Raw genomic sequence first — 19320 nt, forward strand, 5'->3', positions numbered from 1 at the left:
GGTCAGGTAAGCTTCAGAGAGATTCTAGCACATTAGATTTAGAGCCAGAAGGAACCTAGCAGGAGGTCTTCTAGTGTCTTCCAAAGGGGAAAACTGAATGCCCAGGAAAGTTAGTGACTTGCTCAGAGTCATAATGGGCAGCAATGTGGCACAGTGGATTAGAGCACCAGGCCTGGAGTAAGGAAGACTCATGTTTCTGAGCTCAAATCTGGCCTCAGACACTTACTAGCTGTGTGACCTTGGATAAGTCGCTTAACTCTGCCTCAGTTTCCTCATCTGTAAAATGAGCTGGAGAAGGAAATGACAAAACCACTCCAGTATCTTTGCCAAGAAAACCCCAGCAGGAGTCAACAAAGAATCAGACACGACTTTAATGGCAGAACAACAACAATGACAAAGTCATACAAGTAGTAGCAAAAACCAGGTTCAAATCAAGGTCTGCTGACTCTCAATATTGTGCATTTTCTGTGACATCACACCACCATTCAAAGGGAAAGCTTTTTTGTTTATTGGCAGGCGTTCCCTTCCCCTGCCTGAAGTGCTGAATTAATCTTACTGATCTGGTCACACAATTCCATTACAAATACTTTGTGTTTGATGACCCAGAAGAAGAGAAAGTGGTTTCTGTGAGCAGAAGAGAGGAATGTTCCTTGTTTAGGATATGACGTTCTGGAATAATGGTAAATTAGATCTAGGTTTATATGATGCTTAAACAAAAATGCAGATGTCATTTCTCTTTGTATGGTATGCAGAAAGCATTGGAGCAGCAGATGGAAAGCCATAGGGAAGCCCACCAGAAGCAGCTGTCCAGACTCCGAGATGAGATTGAAGAGAAGCAGAAAATCATTGATGAGATTCGGGAGTAAGTTGGCTTGGTGGTTCCATGGGATTGGGGTAGACATTTGTTCTTCAGTCAGAAGGAAACCAAAGAAATTTGCTTTCCCTTGAATCCTTGGAGGATTGCGCCCTTTTCTTGTTTTCTTTCTCCTGCTGTGATAACAAGGTCGAGTTATAGTTCTCTTTTCAAGGTATGTTCTCCCACTGGGACTGGGATTCCCAAGGGCTCTGAGAACAGTTAGGAAGACAATCTAGACAAGTTGCCATTCTTGGTATCCATAGGGCAGGGTAGACATTGGTGACTTTGATGGGCGGAAGCACTGGTTCAGCAATTTGAGCTCCAAGTTATTCCTTGCTTCTGAATAATGGAATCCCATTTGTTTGTGCAAATATATTTAAGTGAATCTGTGATAATCACTTATGTGAATAGTCCCTCCACTGACATAGGCTGCAACCCACCCATATCTTTACGTCCTGTGCAATTCTTGTGAATGCTTGTCTATAAATCGTCCTCAGAAGATGCACCCAACATGCTGAAGAGTTTTCTCTGGCTCTTTCAATATTTCATGGCTACCACTGCAAATTTTTTAGTCTATCTGCTTGTTTTCTTTTGCTTCTAATTCCATTGCCAGGGTCCCTCCTTTTCTGTTCATATATGCCTTTAATGAAGTTTATTGTAGCACTTCCTATGTAGATGTTACAGTAATTTGCTGCAGCCTACTTGCACTCACCATGCATTTTTCCCTTCTTTTCTTTGTAGTGTATGATTGACACTTTTTTTGTATGTCACTAGTATTTTCTAGTACCCACCTCTGATCTTCCTTTCCAACAAAAATGTCCAGTTAAGGGGGGAAAAAACCCTTACAAATTGGTCATGCCTGAGGGCATATGCCTCATTCTGCATCTGTAGTTCATCACGTCCTTGCAAGGAGGAAGCAGGCTTCATTATTAGACTTCTGGAGTTTAAGGGTGGGCTGTTCACTAGTATGAATTATGATATATTTTTGTATTGTTTGCCTTTACATTTTTTGGTCATTGTGTTTGTTGGTTGTGTTTAGTTGGCTCTTCATGGAAGTATTTCCAAATTTCTTTAAATTCTTCATAGCCATCATTTCTTGTGGCTTGATATTCCATGATTTTCTTTTATCAGAATTTGTTTAGTCATTCCCCCTCTGAGAGTCACCTACTTTATTTCTAGTATCTTGCTGCTACAAAAAAAAAAAGATCATTATAAATATTCTGTTACAAATGGGGCATTTCCTTCTCTCTTTAGGTCTACTTGGATAAATACCCAACAGTGATTTTGCTGCGTCAAAGGATATGAATAGTTTGGTGATTTTTCTAGCATAGTCCAAATTGTTTTCTAGAATGCTTCAACCAATTCTTAACTCAGACAACATTGTATTATTGTGCACTGAGCATCTTTCCATGGTCCTTTGAATAACCTGCAATTTTGATTCTTCTAGGGCTGCGGTATTTCATGACTTGTAGCCATATGGCATTAGTTAAGGCTGTTGGTGTGGAAACGATGTATCAAGCATCTTGGAATCACTGAAATTTCCCAAATGTGATGCAGCCTAACCTAATCCTCCATGTAATTATATGCATAAGATAAATTTCCCTTTACTTGGGAATTTTGATAGTTTAATTCAGAGAGTACACAGTTGTACCTTCCATTTCATGAATTCATAATTGATTTATGTATCCACACTTTAAATAGTGTGACTGTTGTTTCCATTGACATATTAAGATGATCTGTGGTTAGAAACAGCATGATGAAGAGTGGATAGGGTGCTGGACCTGAAATCAGGAAGCTCTGGGTTCAAATCCCACCTCTGACACTAACTAAATTACTTAACCATTGTCTCAGGTATTTCCCTAAGACTTATCTAGTAAGTCATACATATATTATAATCTGCTTGGGGGAGGGAGAAAAGAGTTCGTATACTGGGAGCTCCACATACTGACAAGATCAGAAATCCTTTAAGTATTTATGTAGGCTTCAGAATTATGCAGTTTGCCTGGAATTGCCATCTTATAGGAACATGGAGAAGGGACCTGATGCATTAATTACAGTATCACACAGGCTGTTGCTGCCTCTAGGACCTTTGCCAGAATTATAAAGTAAGAAATAGTAGGAATGTTTAATTCCTGAGCATTTTTGGTCATTTGACAATTGATAACTGAGATTCAGAGAAGTTTAAATGACCTTCCCAAAGTCACACAAGTAGTTAGTTTAAGGGTAGAGTCGAGAAGTGAAAGCAGGAGTAGTAGAAGCCAGGTCTGTTGACTCATTCTTCACTGTCCTTCTCCACTACAACAACCTGTTTCAGGTGGTTTTAAAAAAAGATTCTTGTTAGCCCAAATTAAATCTAATTTGAATAAATGAGGGGAAAAGATATTTCCTTTTTGTTCTCCCTCTGTAGGGCAGAACTCTGGACTAGGATGAGGGGGTCCCCCTGCTACTTGAGTCCCTTTTAGTGAAGGGAAGAACTCCTTCCCGTCGGGCAAGGTTGGGTAGTACCTTTGCCAGGTAACCAAGTTAGTCTTTGTCTCTTCTCTTCACCTTTCTCTCCAAACCACATAGGAATCTAGAATCGATTCCTCACTATATGAGACTTATAGGGAAGTCCTCATCTTCAATGAAATGTTACTGACGTGTCCCAATAGAAATCTCCCAATCTTTTCAAGGGATAAGTCCATACCCTTCCCTGAAAGATATATGTGTGTGTGTGTGTGTGTGTGTGTGTGTGTGTGTGTGTGTGTGTATACACACACACACATATGTATAAGTATTCACCCACACACATACACACACACATACACAAACACATACCCCCCAAACATATATATATATATATGAATTTATGTTTTATGCAACTAAGGGTTTGATTGATGATAAAATTTTTTACAGCTAATGGGAACTCTAAGCAGGGCTTCCCCTGCAGCATTTACCTTTTAGGAGAAGAAAGTAAAGCAAATGATTGATGACAAATGGCCTTGTGAGAAAGGTACTACACATGAAGAAAATAAGTCTCAGAAAGACTAAGTGACTTATTCACAGAGCTAGTCAATGGTAGAGGTAGGATTTGAACTCAGTTACAGTTGAAATTTGCCATATTTGTTTCAGCTAAAATTTATTAAGTTACTATTGTGTATAAGGCATTCTGCTAGGTAACAATTAAACCAAGTCAGAAATGAAATAATGCTTGTCCTCAAGAATTTACATTTCAAATACTGAGTAATAGAAAGTGAAAAAAGATAGAGCAGCAGAAGATGTGGGGCGTGACTGAAATGCCTAAAATGGTTACATTGGGTATTTTGTGGCAATCTTTTTGATTTTGGGTTAGGAGCAGTCTTTGGTCTCTCCCTGATGATCCCTTTCCTTTAGTGTCTTTTCAGTTTTTTTTTATATTATATGCCATAAATTTATATTAATTTATATATTATATCATAAATATATTTCATCTATAAATGGAAATATCCGCCCCCTAATTTAGAAGGAAGCAGGAGTGTTGAATTTGGAGTCAGAAAACTTGAATTCAAATTCTGACTATATGACTATTATGACTACCTGTGGCCCCACCTCTGGAGCTCATTTTCCTCATCTCAGTTCCCTTCTAGCTATGATCTTGTGATTTTGAAAATCTCTTAACAGTGCCTCCATCTACGCTCAGTACAAAATGGGCATTAAATAAGTGTGATTGACTAGAAAAAGTTGACAATTCTTTGGTGATCAGACTGCACAAAACAAATGGGGCCTGAGATTTTTCTAAACACTTAAAATATGGAAAATGATTCTGATCAAGGAATGAAAAACAATAGGAAAGGAAGATTGGGGGCAGAAATTATGGTTTCTTGAGCTAGGCTGCAGTAGAAATGGAGGAAGGTAGATTTTTCTAAATGTTCTTTTTCTATTTCAAAATATCACCCCTTTTTTCTTTTATTTTTATTGCCCCTTCCAGAGCACAATGATCTTGTCCTCCATTCTCTGTATGTCCCATGCCTTCACACTTGTTGGAGCTTCTCCTAAGCTAGTTTTCACTTTGGCAGGTGGGGTGCTTCACTGCTATTTCCTGATCTCAGAATTTTCAATCTCAAACGGAATCATGTTTTTAGTTGGCTTGCTCAGAATTTGTGACTGATTTGTTGTCTATCACTAAGGTAGACCAAGTCTGGTAACAGAATGTTGCAATTATTGCCCATTGGGTCTCATGTATTTCCCCTTTCCCCTAAACATTTTATAGAGTTTTGTACATGAATGTAAGTGCTTTGAAAATCACACTTTTGTAATCACTCCTATTAGCTACTTGCACCAAACTTTAAGAAATTATTTCCAATTGTGAGGTCAGAGATCAGACCAGACACTTATTTGCTGTGACGAGTTCACCTTCATCTCATGGCCTAGAGGCAATGTAGCAAGTGGACAGAGAATTGGACTTGGAGTCAGAAGGGCCTTGGTTCAAATCCTGTCTCTTCCTAGCTGTGTGATCCTGGGTGATTCACTTAACTTGTCTGGGGCCCTGTTCCTTATCTGTAAAATGAATGGGTTGGATTGGATGGCCCCTAAGGCCTCTTCCAGCTCCATGTCCATGATCCTACGAAGTAAGATTGGTTCCCCTTCTCTACAAAATGTCATGATCACTGCAAAGGGATTAGCTACCTTGATTGTGGAGATGATGAAACCCAGACACCTCATACATTGAGTAGGAATAATGGAGAGTCTGGCAAAGATGGGTACATTGATTAGGAATAGTGGAGAGTCTGGCAAAGATGGGTATGGCATGTGTTAAGGAAGACTCTCCAAGAGGTCACTGCTGACCCCCTTCTGCCATGGCCTAAAGATTATCCACACCCCAGGCTGTAGTGACTGACCCTTCTGGTGACTGAGACCCATTAGCATCCTTTGGCCTGAGCCCCTTTTCCTTCGCGTATGTTCCCTGTTGTCCCCACTCCGGGGTGTCATTCTAGGCCTTGACTGGAATTAAAGTGCACCATAGTGAAGGTCTATTGCTTTATGCATTGCTGGCATGTCTGGTTATTTATGAAAGCTTTCTAATCCCAAAGGAAACTGGGGCAATTGCTTTTTCCTCTCAATTTCAGTTTGAACCAGAAGCTGCAGCTGGAACAAGAGAAACTGAGTTGTGATTATGACAAGCTGAAAATAGAGGATCAGGAGAGAGAGATGAAGTTGGAAAAGCTAATGTAAGTTGATCTTTATGAGCCATTAAGCTCTGTTTAAAGTATTACTGCTTGCTTTCACCTAAACTGTTCTTCACCTGAAAAAAGGTTCCCCAGGAGTTTTTCCAAAGTACTCTTGTGATTAACATAGCTAAACATCCTTTGTTAAATTGGGTTAATTTTAAGACACATGAAAGTTCTTTGGTGCTATGAATTGGATGGTTTCGGAAGACTTATCTGCAAACATAAATCCTTGAATCTCAATCTGTGGCCCATGAACCCATTTTTGAAGTTGTTGTTGTTTGTTTGTTTTTTAAGATTGCTCAATGACAAAAGGGAACAAGCAAGAGAAGACCTTAAAGGATTAGAGGAAACTGTGGTATGTGAACAATTAATATGCTTCTGTGCTCCTGTTACTCATTTTGAAAAATTGAAGTTAATTCATATTTTTTACCAGTTTATCTGTGAAATTCTATTTTATAGGGGCCTATTTCCTTGCAAAATCCATTTTATAAAGGCATAGAATTATGGATTGTTAGAGATCATTAAAATCAAACCCCTTAATTTACACAATAGAATATTCAAGCTCAGAGAGGTAAGGCAATTTTCCATAAGCCACACTCCAAGTTGGTGGCAGAACTATAACTGGATCCCTAATTCCTAGACTCCTAATTTGGTGTTCATTTGATTCCATTAGGATTTTAATTTTACATTTTCGAGATTTTTCTAGGATGCCATATTTCAAAGTGTTGACCCCCATACCAATACCTTCTGGAGCTCTTTTGACTGCCACTTGCCCTGGCCACCACCCTGAGCCAAAAAAAAGCCTCAGAGGCACCTAGCCACTCCCTAGAGGTTCATATGAAATCAAGGTGTGTTCAGCTTATCTGTGTGGTCCATCCTCTCTTCAGGCTATTACGAGAGATCAGAGTACATCACAAGAATGTACCCTAAAACAGGACTCTTTAAACTTTTTCCACTTTGCAGTGCAAAGGGTGAATGCTGCGTGTTGAGAACTAAGCCTGCAGTGAAGTTATATGATGCAACATGGGCAAGCACTGCCAGAAATGCTTCAGATTCATTATGCATTTGATTTTTAATTAATTTTTGGTCGTTGCATGTTCAGAAACCTTTTACTGTTTCCAAATTTTTAGTGACCCCATGCGGGGTTGCAGCCCATAGTTTAAGGAGCACTGCTGTAAAGTACTGGGAGAGAGCATATCTGGGAACGGATGGGTAGTGCCAGGAGTCAAGCTGGAGGACCACTCACTTTTCTATAGCATTTTTTTCCAAAAGCAGGAGGCAAAGTAGAACAGGGTGAGGGGAATGTGGAAGAAGAGCGTAAAAGATATGTTCAGTGGGGAATGATTTCAGAAAGTAATCATAGAGAAGTTAGAGGGAAAGTTCATTGAAATGAGAACCAAATGTAGACATGAGTAAACAGCAGTTAAGTTAAAAAAAACGACTCCCCAATACTCTCTAATAATATTTTCATTTCCTTCAAATGCTCATTTTTGGAAGAGGGAGGCTAACACCAAAACAAACAAACAAACAAACAAACAAAAGAAACCAAAAGAAACTAATCCCAGGAGAATTTTGTCCAATTTGTGTCTTTTCAGAGTATCTGGTTCTCACATGTACCCAAGGAAATCTTTTCCTTGATAATCCTACATTTCCCCTCCCTTTACCTGTTAGGTATGGAAGCATTCTTTCGAGGAAAATTTCAACTGGCTTTAAATTTTTTGAAGTAAATGAGAGAATATCTAATTAAATAATATTCATTAAGGATCCGGAAATTGAACTACTTTCTGAAAAGGGTGCTGGTTAGTGTGTCCCTATTGTATATATAACTGGAAGTAGAAAAGAAAAGTAAGAAGATGGAAAGCACCTAGTTTGGAAGACTTAAGCTTTGGATATGAACGGTATGGCACATTATTCATAGTAAGAAAACTCTTTGGCTCACTTCAAAAAAGCAATTAACCTCATTTAGGAAGGATTTGATTTCCAGGCTTGAGAAAGAACATTTTACTCCTCATATTCCAGTGGAAGACTGGACCCAGTAAGAACACATTAATTTAAAATAGCCCCTGTCTTCCAAATCACTGAGTGTTTCAGCAATTCCCAGATTCCTTTGCTTCCACAAGAGGACAAGATTTAGGTGGTGATATCCTCCTGAATTATCTGCTTCTCCTATCTTGTTAATTTGGGTTTAGTCAACCTAGACAAATTGAAATTTGAGGAGGCAGTGTCTTCTTTCTCAGAGAACATCCTACAAGCTCTCTCCTGTGTCATGATGCATGTGGAATAATGTGTTTTTGCCAAGAATTTGAACTGAAAGAAATAGAGAAAGGTTTAATGTTATGGCATTGCTCCAGTTCAGTAGCATTTGAAAATCTTTAAGTTCTTTTCTGAATCAAATTAACTCATTCATTCGACAACTTTCTACATGTAAAGCATTGGGCTATTTGCTAAGAGAACTACAAGATAATTAAAAAAGGATCTCTGCTATTGAGGCGCTTACAGTCCAGTAAACTGTAAAGTATCAAGGTACCCTTTGGTTCAGTTTGCTTCACTGAAAATATTAATATTGGGCTTTGGTTCCATCATTCAACAAATTAATATGCTTTGATCCAGGCTTTAGCTCAAGCTGTTGGTTTCTTCACTTTGGAACAAATCCTGAGTATAAGTAGACCATGGGCATTACTTAGAAAATATTAGGTAATGTATAGCTGTTTTAGACCTGGGTTCTGGCCAAATTATTAGCTTCCACTTTTGAACTCTGTAATTTTGCATACTTGTTCTCTTAGCCACCAGGAACTCATCCACTTATCCATGGGAGAATAATATTATTTGCCTTCCCTGTCTCATGAAGTTCCCATAAAGATCAAATCAAATTAATAGGAAAATAGTTGGTAAACTATAAAGTACTTTGCCAAAATGAAGCATTTATTAATAACGATGACAATTATTATGATTGTTTCAGAGCTCAGCCACTTTTCTTCATGGAGGGCCCAAAGAATGTATAAGAAATCCTTATTTTATTAATGATCCTTATTATCAATCCTTATTTTATTAATATTAAGAAATTCAAATTTTTATTTTCATTCAGAATTCTAGATTTTTGACTCAATTTAGAATGTTTTAGTTTGCTTTTGTTAATTAATTGGGCCAGGTGAGTGTATGTTTTCTTCACTCTTTGTTATCCTTTTGATGTATTTAGTGGTAAGAGCAATGGATTAGAATTTAGGAAACCTGGGTTCTAATCCTCCCTTTTCTTCTTGTTTGCCTTTAGGAAGCCACTTCTCTTTGGGCATCATTTTCCTTGCCTATAAAATGCTATCTTGTCTCTAAGATCCTTTTAGCTCTAAACTTATGATCAGTAGCAGTTATATATGAGGAATTACTAAAGGCATCCCATCTTTTTTATATATTTATGCATGTATCACAGATTTAACACGTTCAGTGATTTAGCTTTGAGTGTGATTTTCAAAATTTTATTTTCTAGTCCAGAGAACTGCAGACTCTTCATAACCTTCGTAAACTCTTCGTCCAGGATCTCACCACCAGAGTTAAAAAAGTAAGCACTAGCATACCTGTATCTGAGGTAAAGATGTAAGTGCATCTTAAAGAGATGGCTATGATCACAAAGAATCAGCCTAGATTCAAGAACAGGTCAACATGTCATACTAACTGTATTTCCATTTTTGACAGGATTACGAAAGTGTTAGATCAAGAAATGTTGTTGTCCTTTTTTTAAAAATTATTTTTTAGTAAAGCAGTTAACATAATTTCTTACACTTTTCTTGCGGAAGAGTAATGACAGGACAATTAGTTGGATTCATAGTTGATCGAATGGTCAAACCAATTCAAATGGTCAAACCAATTCAAAACATAGTTATTAATGCTTCAAAGCCAACTTGGAAGGAAGGTACCCAGTGAGTACATCAGGATATGTGATTGAACATGTGATGTTTAACTTTATTATCAATGACTTGGATAAAAATATAGATTGCATATTGACTAGGCTTTGAAGTGACTTAAAGCTAGGCAATATAGGTAATGTACTGTTTAACAGAGTCAGAATTAAAAAAAGATTTTGATAGGGCCAATTTGAGAGTCAACAAATTTGTAGAATTTGTTGGTATTTTTCTGAACCTGAGAGTCTTTAAAAATTTGTTCTTTCTAATTTTCGTAGAATTGGGCATGACCTAGTTTTTAGACAGCACTATTGATCACTAAGCAGTTGTGCTATTTTTGAGTATCTCTAATGAAGACTACTATATTCATCCAAGTGTTACTGTAGTGGAGATGACTCTAAATGTTCAGTCTGGCATCTCTTTTTAGTTTGTAGATTTTGGAATGTACCATTTAAAAAAGTGTGTCTCCTTATATTTGTTTGGTAGAGGAGAGACATTTTAGCCAAATTGATATTTTAGCCAACTTTTATGGCTGATCAAAGTTTTGGTTTTTAGCTTTTTAACTCTATCCTCCCCAAAAATACAAACAAATAAAAAAATCAAACCTCTGTCTTAACAGAATTGGAAAACCAGTCAAGAATTAGGAAGTTGCCCAAAAAGTGGATTAACATTTTAGTGTATTTCTTTCTTGTATTTGCAGATTAACCTGTTTAGGCATGGGAAAGGGGATGGTACTGGTGGTAATTGTATGTGTGTTTCTGTGTGTGTGTGTGTGTGTGTGTGTGTGTGTGTGTTTAAGATAATTTAATAGAATTTCATACCAAAATGAAATTTTTGGATAAAGTAGTTGGACATGGCCCTGTTTCTTTTGTGAATAGTGATATAAGAAAATCAGAATGGGTGGGTTGTTTGTTTATTTAAATAGAGATTCTGTTTTAAAGCTCTATGTTTCTGGGTGTGGCATCAGAAGTGTCTCTAGGGGCAGCTAGGTGGCACAGTGGATAGAACACTAGCCCTGAAGTCAGGAGGACCTGAGTTCAAATCCGGCCTCAGACCAAACACTTGACACTTACTGGCTGTGTGACCCTGGGCAAGTCACTTAACCCCAATTGCCTAAAAAAAAAAAGTGTCTCTAATTATCATCTGATATTTATTCAGAGTGTTGAACTGGACAGTGATGATGGCGGGGGAAGTGCTGCCCAGAAGCAGAAAATTTCCTTTCTTGAGAACAACTTGGAACAACTTACTAAGGTTCATAAACAGGTAGGACTGTTGTCTCAATTTTCTGTCTCGTCGGTAACTCAAGAAAGGGTCCTTCTAAAAGCTACAAGGGAGGTTAGAAATCATCTTGTCCTACCCCCTCATTTTACAGATAGGTATGCTGAGACTCTAATCGTGAAATGACTTGTTTAAGGTTATGCAGCTAGACAATGATAGAATTGTTCTTTGGGGGTTAATCTAATCATGGGCACTTGCTCATTTATCTGATGGAATTAATAACTTTTAAAAATATTTCACTTATTTCCAACCTACCTCAGTCTGTTTCATAGCATAGTTTAATAGATTTAATTCTAAGTAAATTCAGTAATAATTTAGATAAAGACTCATGGTAAAACAAGGTCTACAAAGTAATATAGAAAGAAAAATATGGTAAAACCGAAAGGTACTGTATGATGATAGCTAGCACTTACATGATACTTTAAGGTTTGCAAAGCACCGTGCATGTTGTCTCATTTCATCTGCATGATAATCCTGCAAGGTAGCTACTATACCGATGCTCTCATGCTATCCTCTTATAATTCTTCTAAATAACTCTTTTCTTCTTTTCATTATTTGACATATTTCAACATGGATCATATTGGACTTGTTTCAGTGGAACAACTTGGTTGGCTATATGACCAAGAAGTTAAATGCCATTTCTCTTTCACCTACTAACCTATCTCATTTCATTGTTGCTGGTGATTTTTCTCTTGAGGCAATGTGACAGATAAGACATGATTGAAGTTCTGTTAGTTCCTGTCATTTCATCGGTGTAAAGAATTCCTAGTGATGACAGTCCTTTTCCCAAAGCAGACTGGTAACTCTTCTGCACAAAGTTATACAAGTGAATTATTGCTGAAAAATAAAAAAGCAAGAGTTCATAGGGTTAACTATAGTTGTATTTTCTTTGTATTTTGAAATAGTGATATCTTATGTCTGTGTAACATTTTACTAACTTCACAAACTTTGTACTTTTGTTATTTCATCTGAGCTTTATGGCAGCCCTGAGAGGTAGGGTTTTTGTCTCCATTTTACAGAATAGAAAATATAGAATTAGAGAGATTGTTATTTACTTAAGGTAACACATGAAGTCCTTTGACTCCTTGCCCAATGCTCTGTGCAATGGGGGAAAAAAATCACATTTTGGGGGGAGTGAGAATTTTAGATCTTAGACAGATAAGTGGCAACAAACAATGGCTAAGTTTCATAATTAGAATGAGAAGTCTGAATATATGTTCTCCTTATCACTTAGATATATTAATAGAATTAATTGTAATTAGGGATGCTAAGACATCTATACCAAAGCAATCAGAGAGTATAGGGCTAAAAATACGCAGCTTTCCTTTCTGTAACCCATATATTGTAGGCCTTTTCAGTCAACTATAACTCCCCTTTAATTCCCAAGTATTTATTATATTTTATTTCCTGTAAAAGTTCCAAGACTGTCTTTTCCAAAACAAAAGGAAATCAGGAGGTAACCTGTTAAGTACATCTAGCCCAAGAAGAAAAGGCCATGGTGTCAGTTTCCACCCACATCTCATCACTGATTAAGAAATGCCATCTCACAAACTTAGCATCTCACCAAAGAAAGACTGAAAAAAGTAAAAAAAACACATAGAGAAAAAGGAAAATAAATGCAATGTCCCTCAGGGTTATCTTTAGTTATTTGTACCTAGTCTAGGTTCCCATCTTCTCAATTTTTTTCTCTGCATTTCCATTTTCTCTTCTCTGTTTCCCTCCCAATATTAATCTCAGTGACATCTCATGACATACATATATAACATGGACAACTTACTTAAATTAGAAAGGTATGCCAAAAAAGAAAATACATTGAACAGGAAGAATTCTCAACTCTCGTTTCCTCAAAGAAAATGCCTCCCAACCCATTGGAATGGAAAGTTGTGAATTCAGCCTATTCCTGTCCTCATGTTGGAGCTATAATACCTGATACCTAATGTGGGAAGGCAGGATACAGTAGGTCGGCACCTTGCCTATTAGATGACCATGCTGTTTGGGTTGCCATTCCACTGGCAAGTTTTCAGATTCTGTTTTTTTTTTTTTTTTGCTAGGCAATGGGGTTAAGTGACCTGCCCAGGGTCACACACCTAGTAAGTGTTATGTGTCTGAGGCTGGATTTGAATTCAGGTCCTCCTGAATCCAGGGCTGGTGCTCTATCCAGTGTGTCACCTAGCTGCCCAAGTTTTCAGATTCTGTAGCTGGTGTCCCTGGCATGGATGGAATTGGTGAGGCATGAACATATAAAAGTCTAAAGTTTGGTATGAAGAGAAGTCTCAATTATCTAATGCAGTCCTGTCATATTGATGCCCAAAAGTTAGGCTGCAGACCTACTGTAGAAAGTCTAATCCTGACCGGTTTATTTCAATAATGGAAATTTGTCTGAGTTATAAATTGAAATAGCTGTAATAGATAACACCTTAGCATATTCCTTTCATTTCAGATTGAGACACATTGGTCTCAATTATATTTGAGATTATATTTCACTTGAGGGACTCCAAGGAGTCCAATCTGTTGTATGCTTCTGGTAGAGAAAGGATTGGAGCAAAAGAAGGCTGTGAAACTTGGTGAAAATTTATCAGTTCTTTTTCAACTCACACTTCGGAAGTATATGTCCATGTCTATGAATGTCCATGACCTGGAAGCATTTTGGGAGGTAGAAGTAGATTGCCTTTATCATCACTATTGACTTCACCTTTTCTTGGCATGGTCATCCTGAGATAAACCAGGAACCATGCCAAAGATGATAAAACCAGCAATAACGTTGTGATTCAAAGAGAACTAAGCTGCCCTATGCAAGCATGATGGAAATGGCTTACATACAATACCAGAATTTTCTTGGAGATAGCCAAATTCCAAGATGTTCATAAGTGGTACTTGGATCATTGAAGACTGCAGTAGTGAAAGAAAGAAGAAAAGATCTTTTTGTTAATTTTTACATAACAGTTAGGAATATGACCCATCGCTGTACTGGAGTTGTTAGGAAGGAACTCCCATGGAAGTCATATCTTAGCCTGCTACAATGGGATAGCTAGGTGGCATAGTGAATAAAATGGTGTACCTGGAGTGAGGAGGATCTGAGTTCAAATTTGACTTCAGACATTTACTAGTTATGTGACCTTGGGCAAGTCACTTAACTTCTGTTTGCTTCAGTTTCATCAGTTGTAAAATGAGAATTATAATAGCACCTTCCTCCTAGGGTTGTTAGGAAGATAAAAAATGAGAGATTTGTGAAGCACTTTGTGAACCTTAAAGGAGCTACGTAAATGCTAGTTATCATCATCATCATTGCCACCTGACATTTCCATAATTAATCTCATTTTGCCAGAGCTCTAGATCAAGGGATGGTTTATATTTTTCTTAATTAGTATTATTTCAATATCTCCCAATTAACTGAACTCAGAACCCCCACCTCTAGTTCATTAAATATGAATGAACAAAGTAGAAAAATCTCCTTTTCCAATTGTACTCATCTCTGTATTAAATCACTTAATTTCTTAGGATTATAAATATATTAAAATTATTGAAAATATGGTTTATTAGTGATGAAGCTAATAATAAAACAAAGACAAAGATAATTTATTTACAATATTTTAGCTGTAGGAATGATCACCTAAACCCTCATTTGTAATACTAGGCAGATGGTTTTTCTTCTGAAAAACAGTATCACACCATTTAGTTCACTAAGGATAATAGAATCTCTTCACTAGAACCCTCTTCATTCTCTTCATGAGATAAAGGTTACAATAGTTTCCAAAAGGAGGAAGGTGTCTCCAATCCTCTCTCTCTTCTTTCTCTCTGTCTCTCTAGACCTGACTGGAAAACGGTATCTTTAGCATCTTTCAAACCCTGATTCTTCTTTTTCCAGATTCATTCCTTATGAAATTAAATTGTCTTTATAATGGTTTTTCATAAAATAACAGTTAAGACAGTTCTTATAAAAATAAAGTTTTCTGTATCTCATAGTTCTTTATAAATAGATGAAGGGTAAACTCATATATACTTTTCACAATTCCACAGGAAGAAGCCCATGCTAGAAGGGTTGTTGTTGTTCATTTGTTTCAGTCAAATCTGACTTTTCTTGACCCCATTTGGAGTTTCCTTAGCAAAGATATTGGAGTAGTTTGCCATTTCCTTCTTCAGCTCATTTTACAGATAAGGAAACTGAGGCAGACAGAGTTAAGTGACTTGCCCAGGGTCACACATCAGTAGTGTCTGAGGCCAGATTTGAACACAATGAGTCTTCCTGACTCCAGGCCTGGCACTCTGTGCACTAAGGTGCCATCTAGCTGCCCCCACAAAAAGGTAGTCATAGCTTAATTCTATTAGCTTCTCTCCTCAAAGTCACTACAATAGTCTCTATAGCTTCTGTAGAAGAGGCTTTTGAAGCAGTGGTTACATTTATATATTCTAATCATAGTAGGACTGATTGTTATCTTCAGGAGTTTCTTCATAGTCTTAAGGAACAAGACCAAAGATGGAACGTGGATGGCTGCTGGATTTTTGAACACTGGCCCTCATTTTATTCTAGACATCTGAGCAGAAATTCTTAAAGATCAAACTTTTCTCTAAAAGAAATTGAACCTCCCCAAGGAGCACACAGGCAGGATTTTTCTACATCATATATAGAGATGAAATTCCTAGCATAAGCAGGCCTGAAGGGATTGGTTTGTCTCAAAGATCATTAAGGTGAGGGAACTTTCCTTGTCACATTTAGAAGGCAAGCAACCGGGTAATTGTTCTCTTCTGTATGTCACTTACTTTTTTTAAATGAAGATGAAGCTAGGATTCCTTGAATACAAAATAGTCTGAAAATGCTTATGTTGCTCTGACTCCCACAGTCTCATAACAGTCTAACTTCATTTTCTGAAATTCCAATAAAAGGATGCAAGAGAGGCTTCTCAGGGATTTAGATTTCTTAGGCAAAGATAGAGTGTGTCATCTATTGGCCAAAGTCAGAGCTCTCAAAGCAGAGATGCAGGATCCTTATCTTCCTCTCATGATCCTCTTACTGATTTTGCAATCTCAGGTCCACACCCAGAGTTCTGTCTGCTTCACACCAGGGGTGGAGAACGTGTGGCCTGAAGGCCCTGTAGATGGCCCTCTAGGCCCCTTAATAAAAGGATTTGTTCTGTAAAACTTAGTTATTGCTGTGGCTGTTTCTATTATCCCTTGAAGGTACAGTTTTCATTCTTCCTTCTAACCTAAAGGAATAACATTTAGAGTGATTGTGACATTCACAGACAAACTGCTTCCTAATTCTGATTGGAATAAAATACCAAGAAGTATCCCAGATATTCCTGTGTACCTTCCACTGTGAACCAGATCTGAGGTGAAAGAATAAAAAAAGCAGTATTTCTAAGAGCTGGAAATGTTTGTGATGTGCTGACCTTTTCCCTTCTCATCTCCTCCTGATATACCACCTAAATCTCAATATGTTCATAGAATAGATTCTAGCAAATAGATTCCTCTTGAAGATACTTGGCAGATCTTGAAATTTCAGGGGATGCAGTTGAAGAAGGTAGAGACCACAAGAGAGTATTTGACATGGTCCAGCATTAGAACGTGAGACAAATGAGCTGAATGAAAATAGATAGTAGAAAGTGTCAGTTAATTTTGTGGGAGAAATTATTTTTTAAAATATTACAAATTTTGACTGCTTTAAAAAAAATCACTTCTTTTTTCGAGTGTTGCCATTTTGGACTCCATTGTTTTACCCTGAAGCATGGCAAGTAAATTGGATATGTTTGTAAATGGGCAGTTCAGAATTAGTTTTCTTCAAGAAAAGTAGGAATGTGTTAGCTTTTTTAAAAATTTAACTCTATGTATTTTGTGTTAAATATCATCCAATCAGATGATATTTAAGGAAGATTTTTTCCCCCTCCCTAGTTCCTAGTAAAGTGACTAGATATTTTTGAGGATTTCAGGTAGACAAAACCTACAATGTGGAAAGGTACAATGTTCTTTTTCCTTTTCAATTTTAGGTTGCAGTCTAATATTGATAATTACCTCCAATATTTACACAAACACACACATGGGAATTCTGGAAAAGCTGTAGGATTAAGTTAAACTAGTGTTTAAATAAACACACCAAATACACACAAAAAAAGGATAAACAGGAGCAGTTAGGTGGCACAGTGGATAGAGCACTGGCCCTGGAGTCAGGAGGACCCGAGTTAAAATCCAGGCTCACACACATAACACTCACTAGTTGTGTGACTCTGGGCAAGTTACTTAACCCCAAATGCCTCACAAAAAAAAAAAGGATAAACAGGGAAATTTCTGGAAAAAAATAGTATTAGATTTCTAAAATTTAATTATTAATTTACTCAGATAGTTATAAAAGATTATAAGGTACTTATGTTTACATGATGAAATTTTCATGATTTGAAAATCATTTGTATTTGATTTGTGTTGTATTCTGTTTATATTCTATTCAGAAATAGCACAACTATACATTTCTTATTTCAGAATTTCCAGAAGAAATCTTTGTATAAAATGTAAAATTATTATAAACTTAAGCTATTAATTTAAGTTGATATAGTTCACATTCACAGTAAAAAACAGTATTGGTCATCAATGTGTTTTTCAATGTTGTCACTTCTTTAGAAATAAGTATTATTTGTGTGAATTTATTTAAAGAATTAAAGAAGGATATAAAATAGTTTAAAATAAAAGAAAAAGCTGAAGGAAAAGTAAGGAAACTAAAATTGGGTTCAAAGATTTAAAAATTCTGTTACAGATATTATACATTCATAATGTAAATATGAAGTTGAGCAAAAATAATAGATTAAAAATAAATAAAATCGAAGAGCAAACCCAGGCAGTAACAGAACTAAAATGTTTTTATCTATTACTTTTGCTCAACTTCATATGATGTAGATATCTATAGATATTTACATCTATATCTATGTGGCAAAACAGATTTGAAAGACAAAACAAGCAATATTAATCTTAGATTCATTGGGGCCTCCCAAGATATCTGAAAAGAAAAAAAAAGTTAGGCATTTTATTTGAGGATCCAGCAATTAAAGAAAAATTTCCTGAGTGTACAAGATCAGGTATTCTCTTCAATCTATATGTGAAGAGAATACACGTGACACCAGCAAGGACAAATTCTGACTCACAAGACTAACTGACATGTAATTATAAAATGACTTATAATTTATAAAATTAGACAAAGAAAAATTCTTCTAATGTCAAGAAAGAAAAGAAAATTCACAGTTAAATAAATGCCAGAACAACATTGGACTTAAAAAAAAAAAGAAAAATGTCAGAGTTGGACAAAAATATACAGAAGTCCTAAACACAGCCAGAGGTAAAACATTTAATGCTGCTAGAAATGGTATTTGGTTCCCTACTGCTTTCAGCCAGCCATCTGTATTTAGCAAGTCAGGGTCCCACATATTGTGATTTTTATTCCCTTGGAGTCATTTAACAGAGTTTATGGTGATTTGGATTTTCAAAGACGACTAAACAGGTGGCTAGTCAGCTGCTGTCTTGTTTCTAATGACCCTAATTTTAAAGTCTTATCCCTTCTCTCCATTGGATGAAATATTTCTGTAAGCTTTGCTGCCTCTCCAGTAACTCACAGCCTTTTCCCTTGTCACCTTCCTCCATCCTAGCTGGTTCGTGATAATGCAGATCTTCGTTGTGAGCTTCCTAAGCTGGAGAAAAGACTTCGTGCTACGGCGGAGCGTGTCAAAGCTCTGGAGAGTGCATTGAAGGAAGCCAAGGAGAATGCCATGCGTGACCGCAAGCGGTACCAACAGGAGGTAGATCGCATCAAAGAGGCTGTGAGAGCCAAGAATATGGCAAGAAGAGCCCATTCTGCTCAGATTGGTATGTATTCACGAAGGTCCAAAATCTATGACTTCTACCTTTGCACTTAGCGAAAGATGAACTCACCACAGAAAAGCAAACAGTTCTGATGCTTCGTCTTATCTTCTCTATGTAAGGACCGGTGTCTTGTCATTGTACCTTAATAGAGATGTTCCTCAAAGGCTGTGTGTCAATGGATTCATTCTTTAAATACAATAGGGGAGGAGCCTACTACTTAAAGGAGACCTAGAGGGAATCATAGAAGAATCCTTCTGAAAAGTAGATAACC

The 19320-nt window shown here is 37.0% G+C and overlaps 1 protein-coding gene across 1 annotated transcript in view; it reads left to right on the forward strand.

Annotated features, from left to right (window-relative positions):
• KIF5C (kinesin family member 5C) overlaps nt 1–19320 on the forward strand; it is a 215883-nt gene that overhangs the window by 175739 nt on the left and 20824 nt on the right. Inside the window, exons 19-24 of the mRNA XM_020984747.1 lie at nt 753–862; nt 5941–6042; nt 6337–6397; nt 9524–9595; nt 11094–11198; nt 18836–19052. Coding sequence (XP_020840406.1) covers nt 753–862; nt 5941–6042; nt 6337–6397; nt 9524–9595; nt 11094–11198; nt 18836–19052 — 667 coding nt within the window. The remainder of the gene's footprint in view (nt 1–752; nt 863–5940; nt 6043–6336; nt 6398–9523; nt 9596–11093; nt 11199–18835; nt 19053–19320) is intronic.

This window comes from Phascolarctos cinereus, unplaced genomic scaffold (genome assembly GCF_003287225.1).
Source record: "Phascolarctos cinereus isolate Bilbo 61053 unplaced genomic scaffold, phaCin_HiC Scaffold_726;HRSCAF=1367, whole genome shotgun sequence".
NCBI classification, from domain to species: Eukaryota; Metazoa; Chordata; class Mammalia; order Diprotodontia; family Phascolarctidae; genus Phascolarctos; species Phascolarctos cinereus.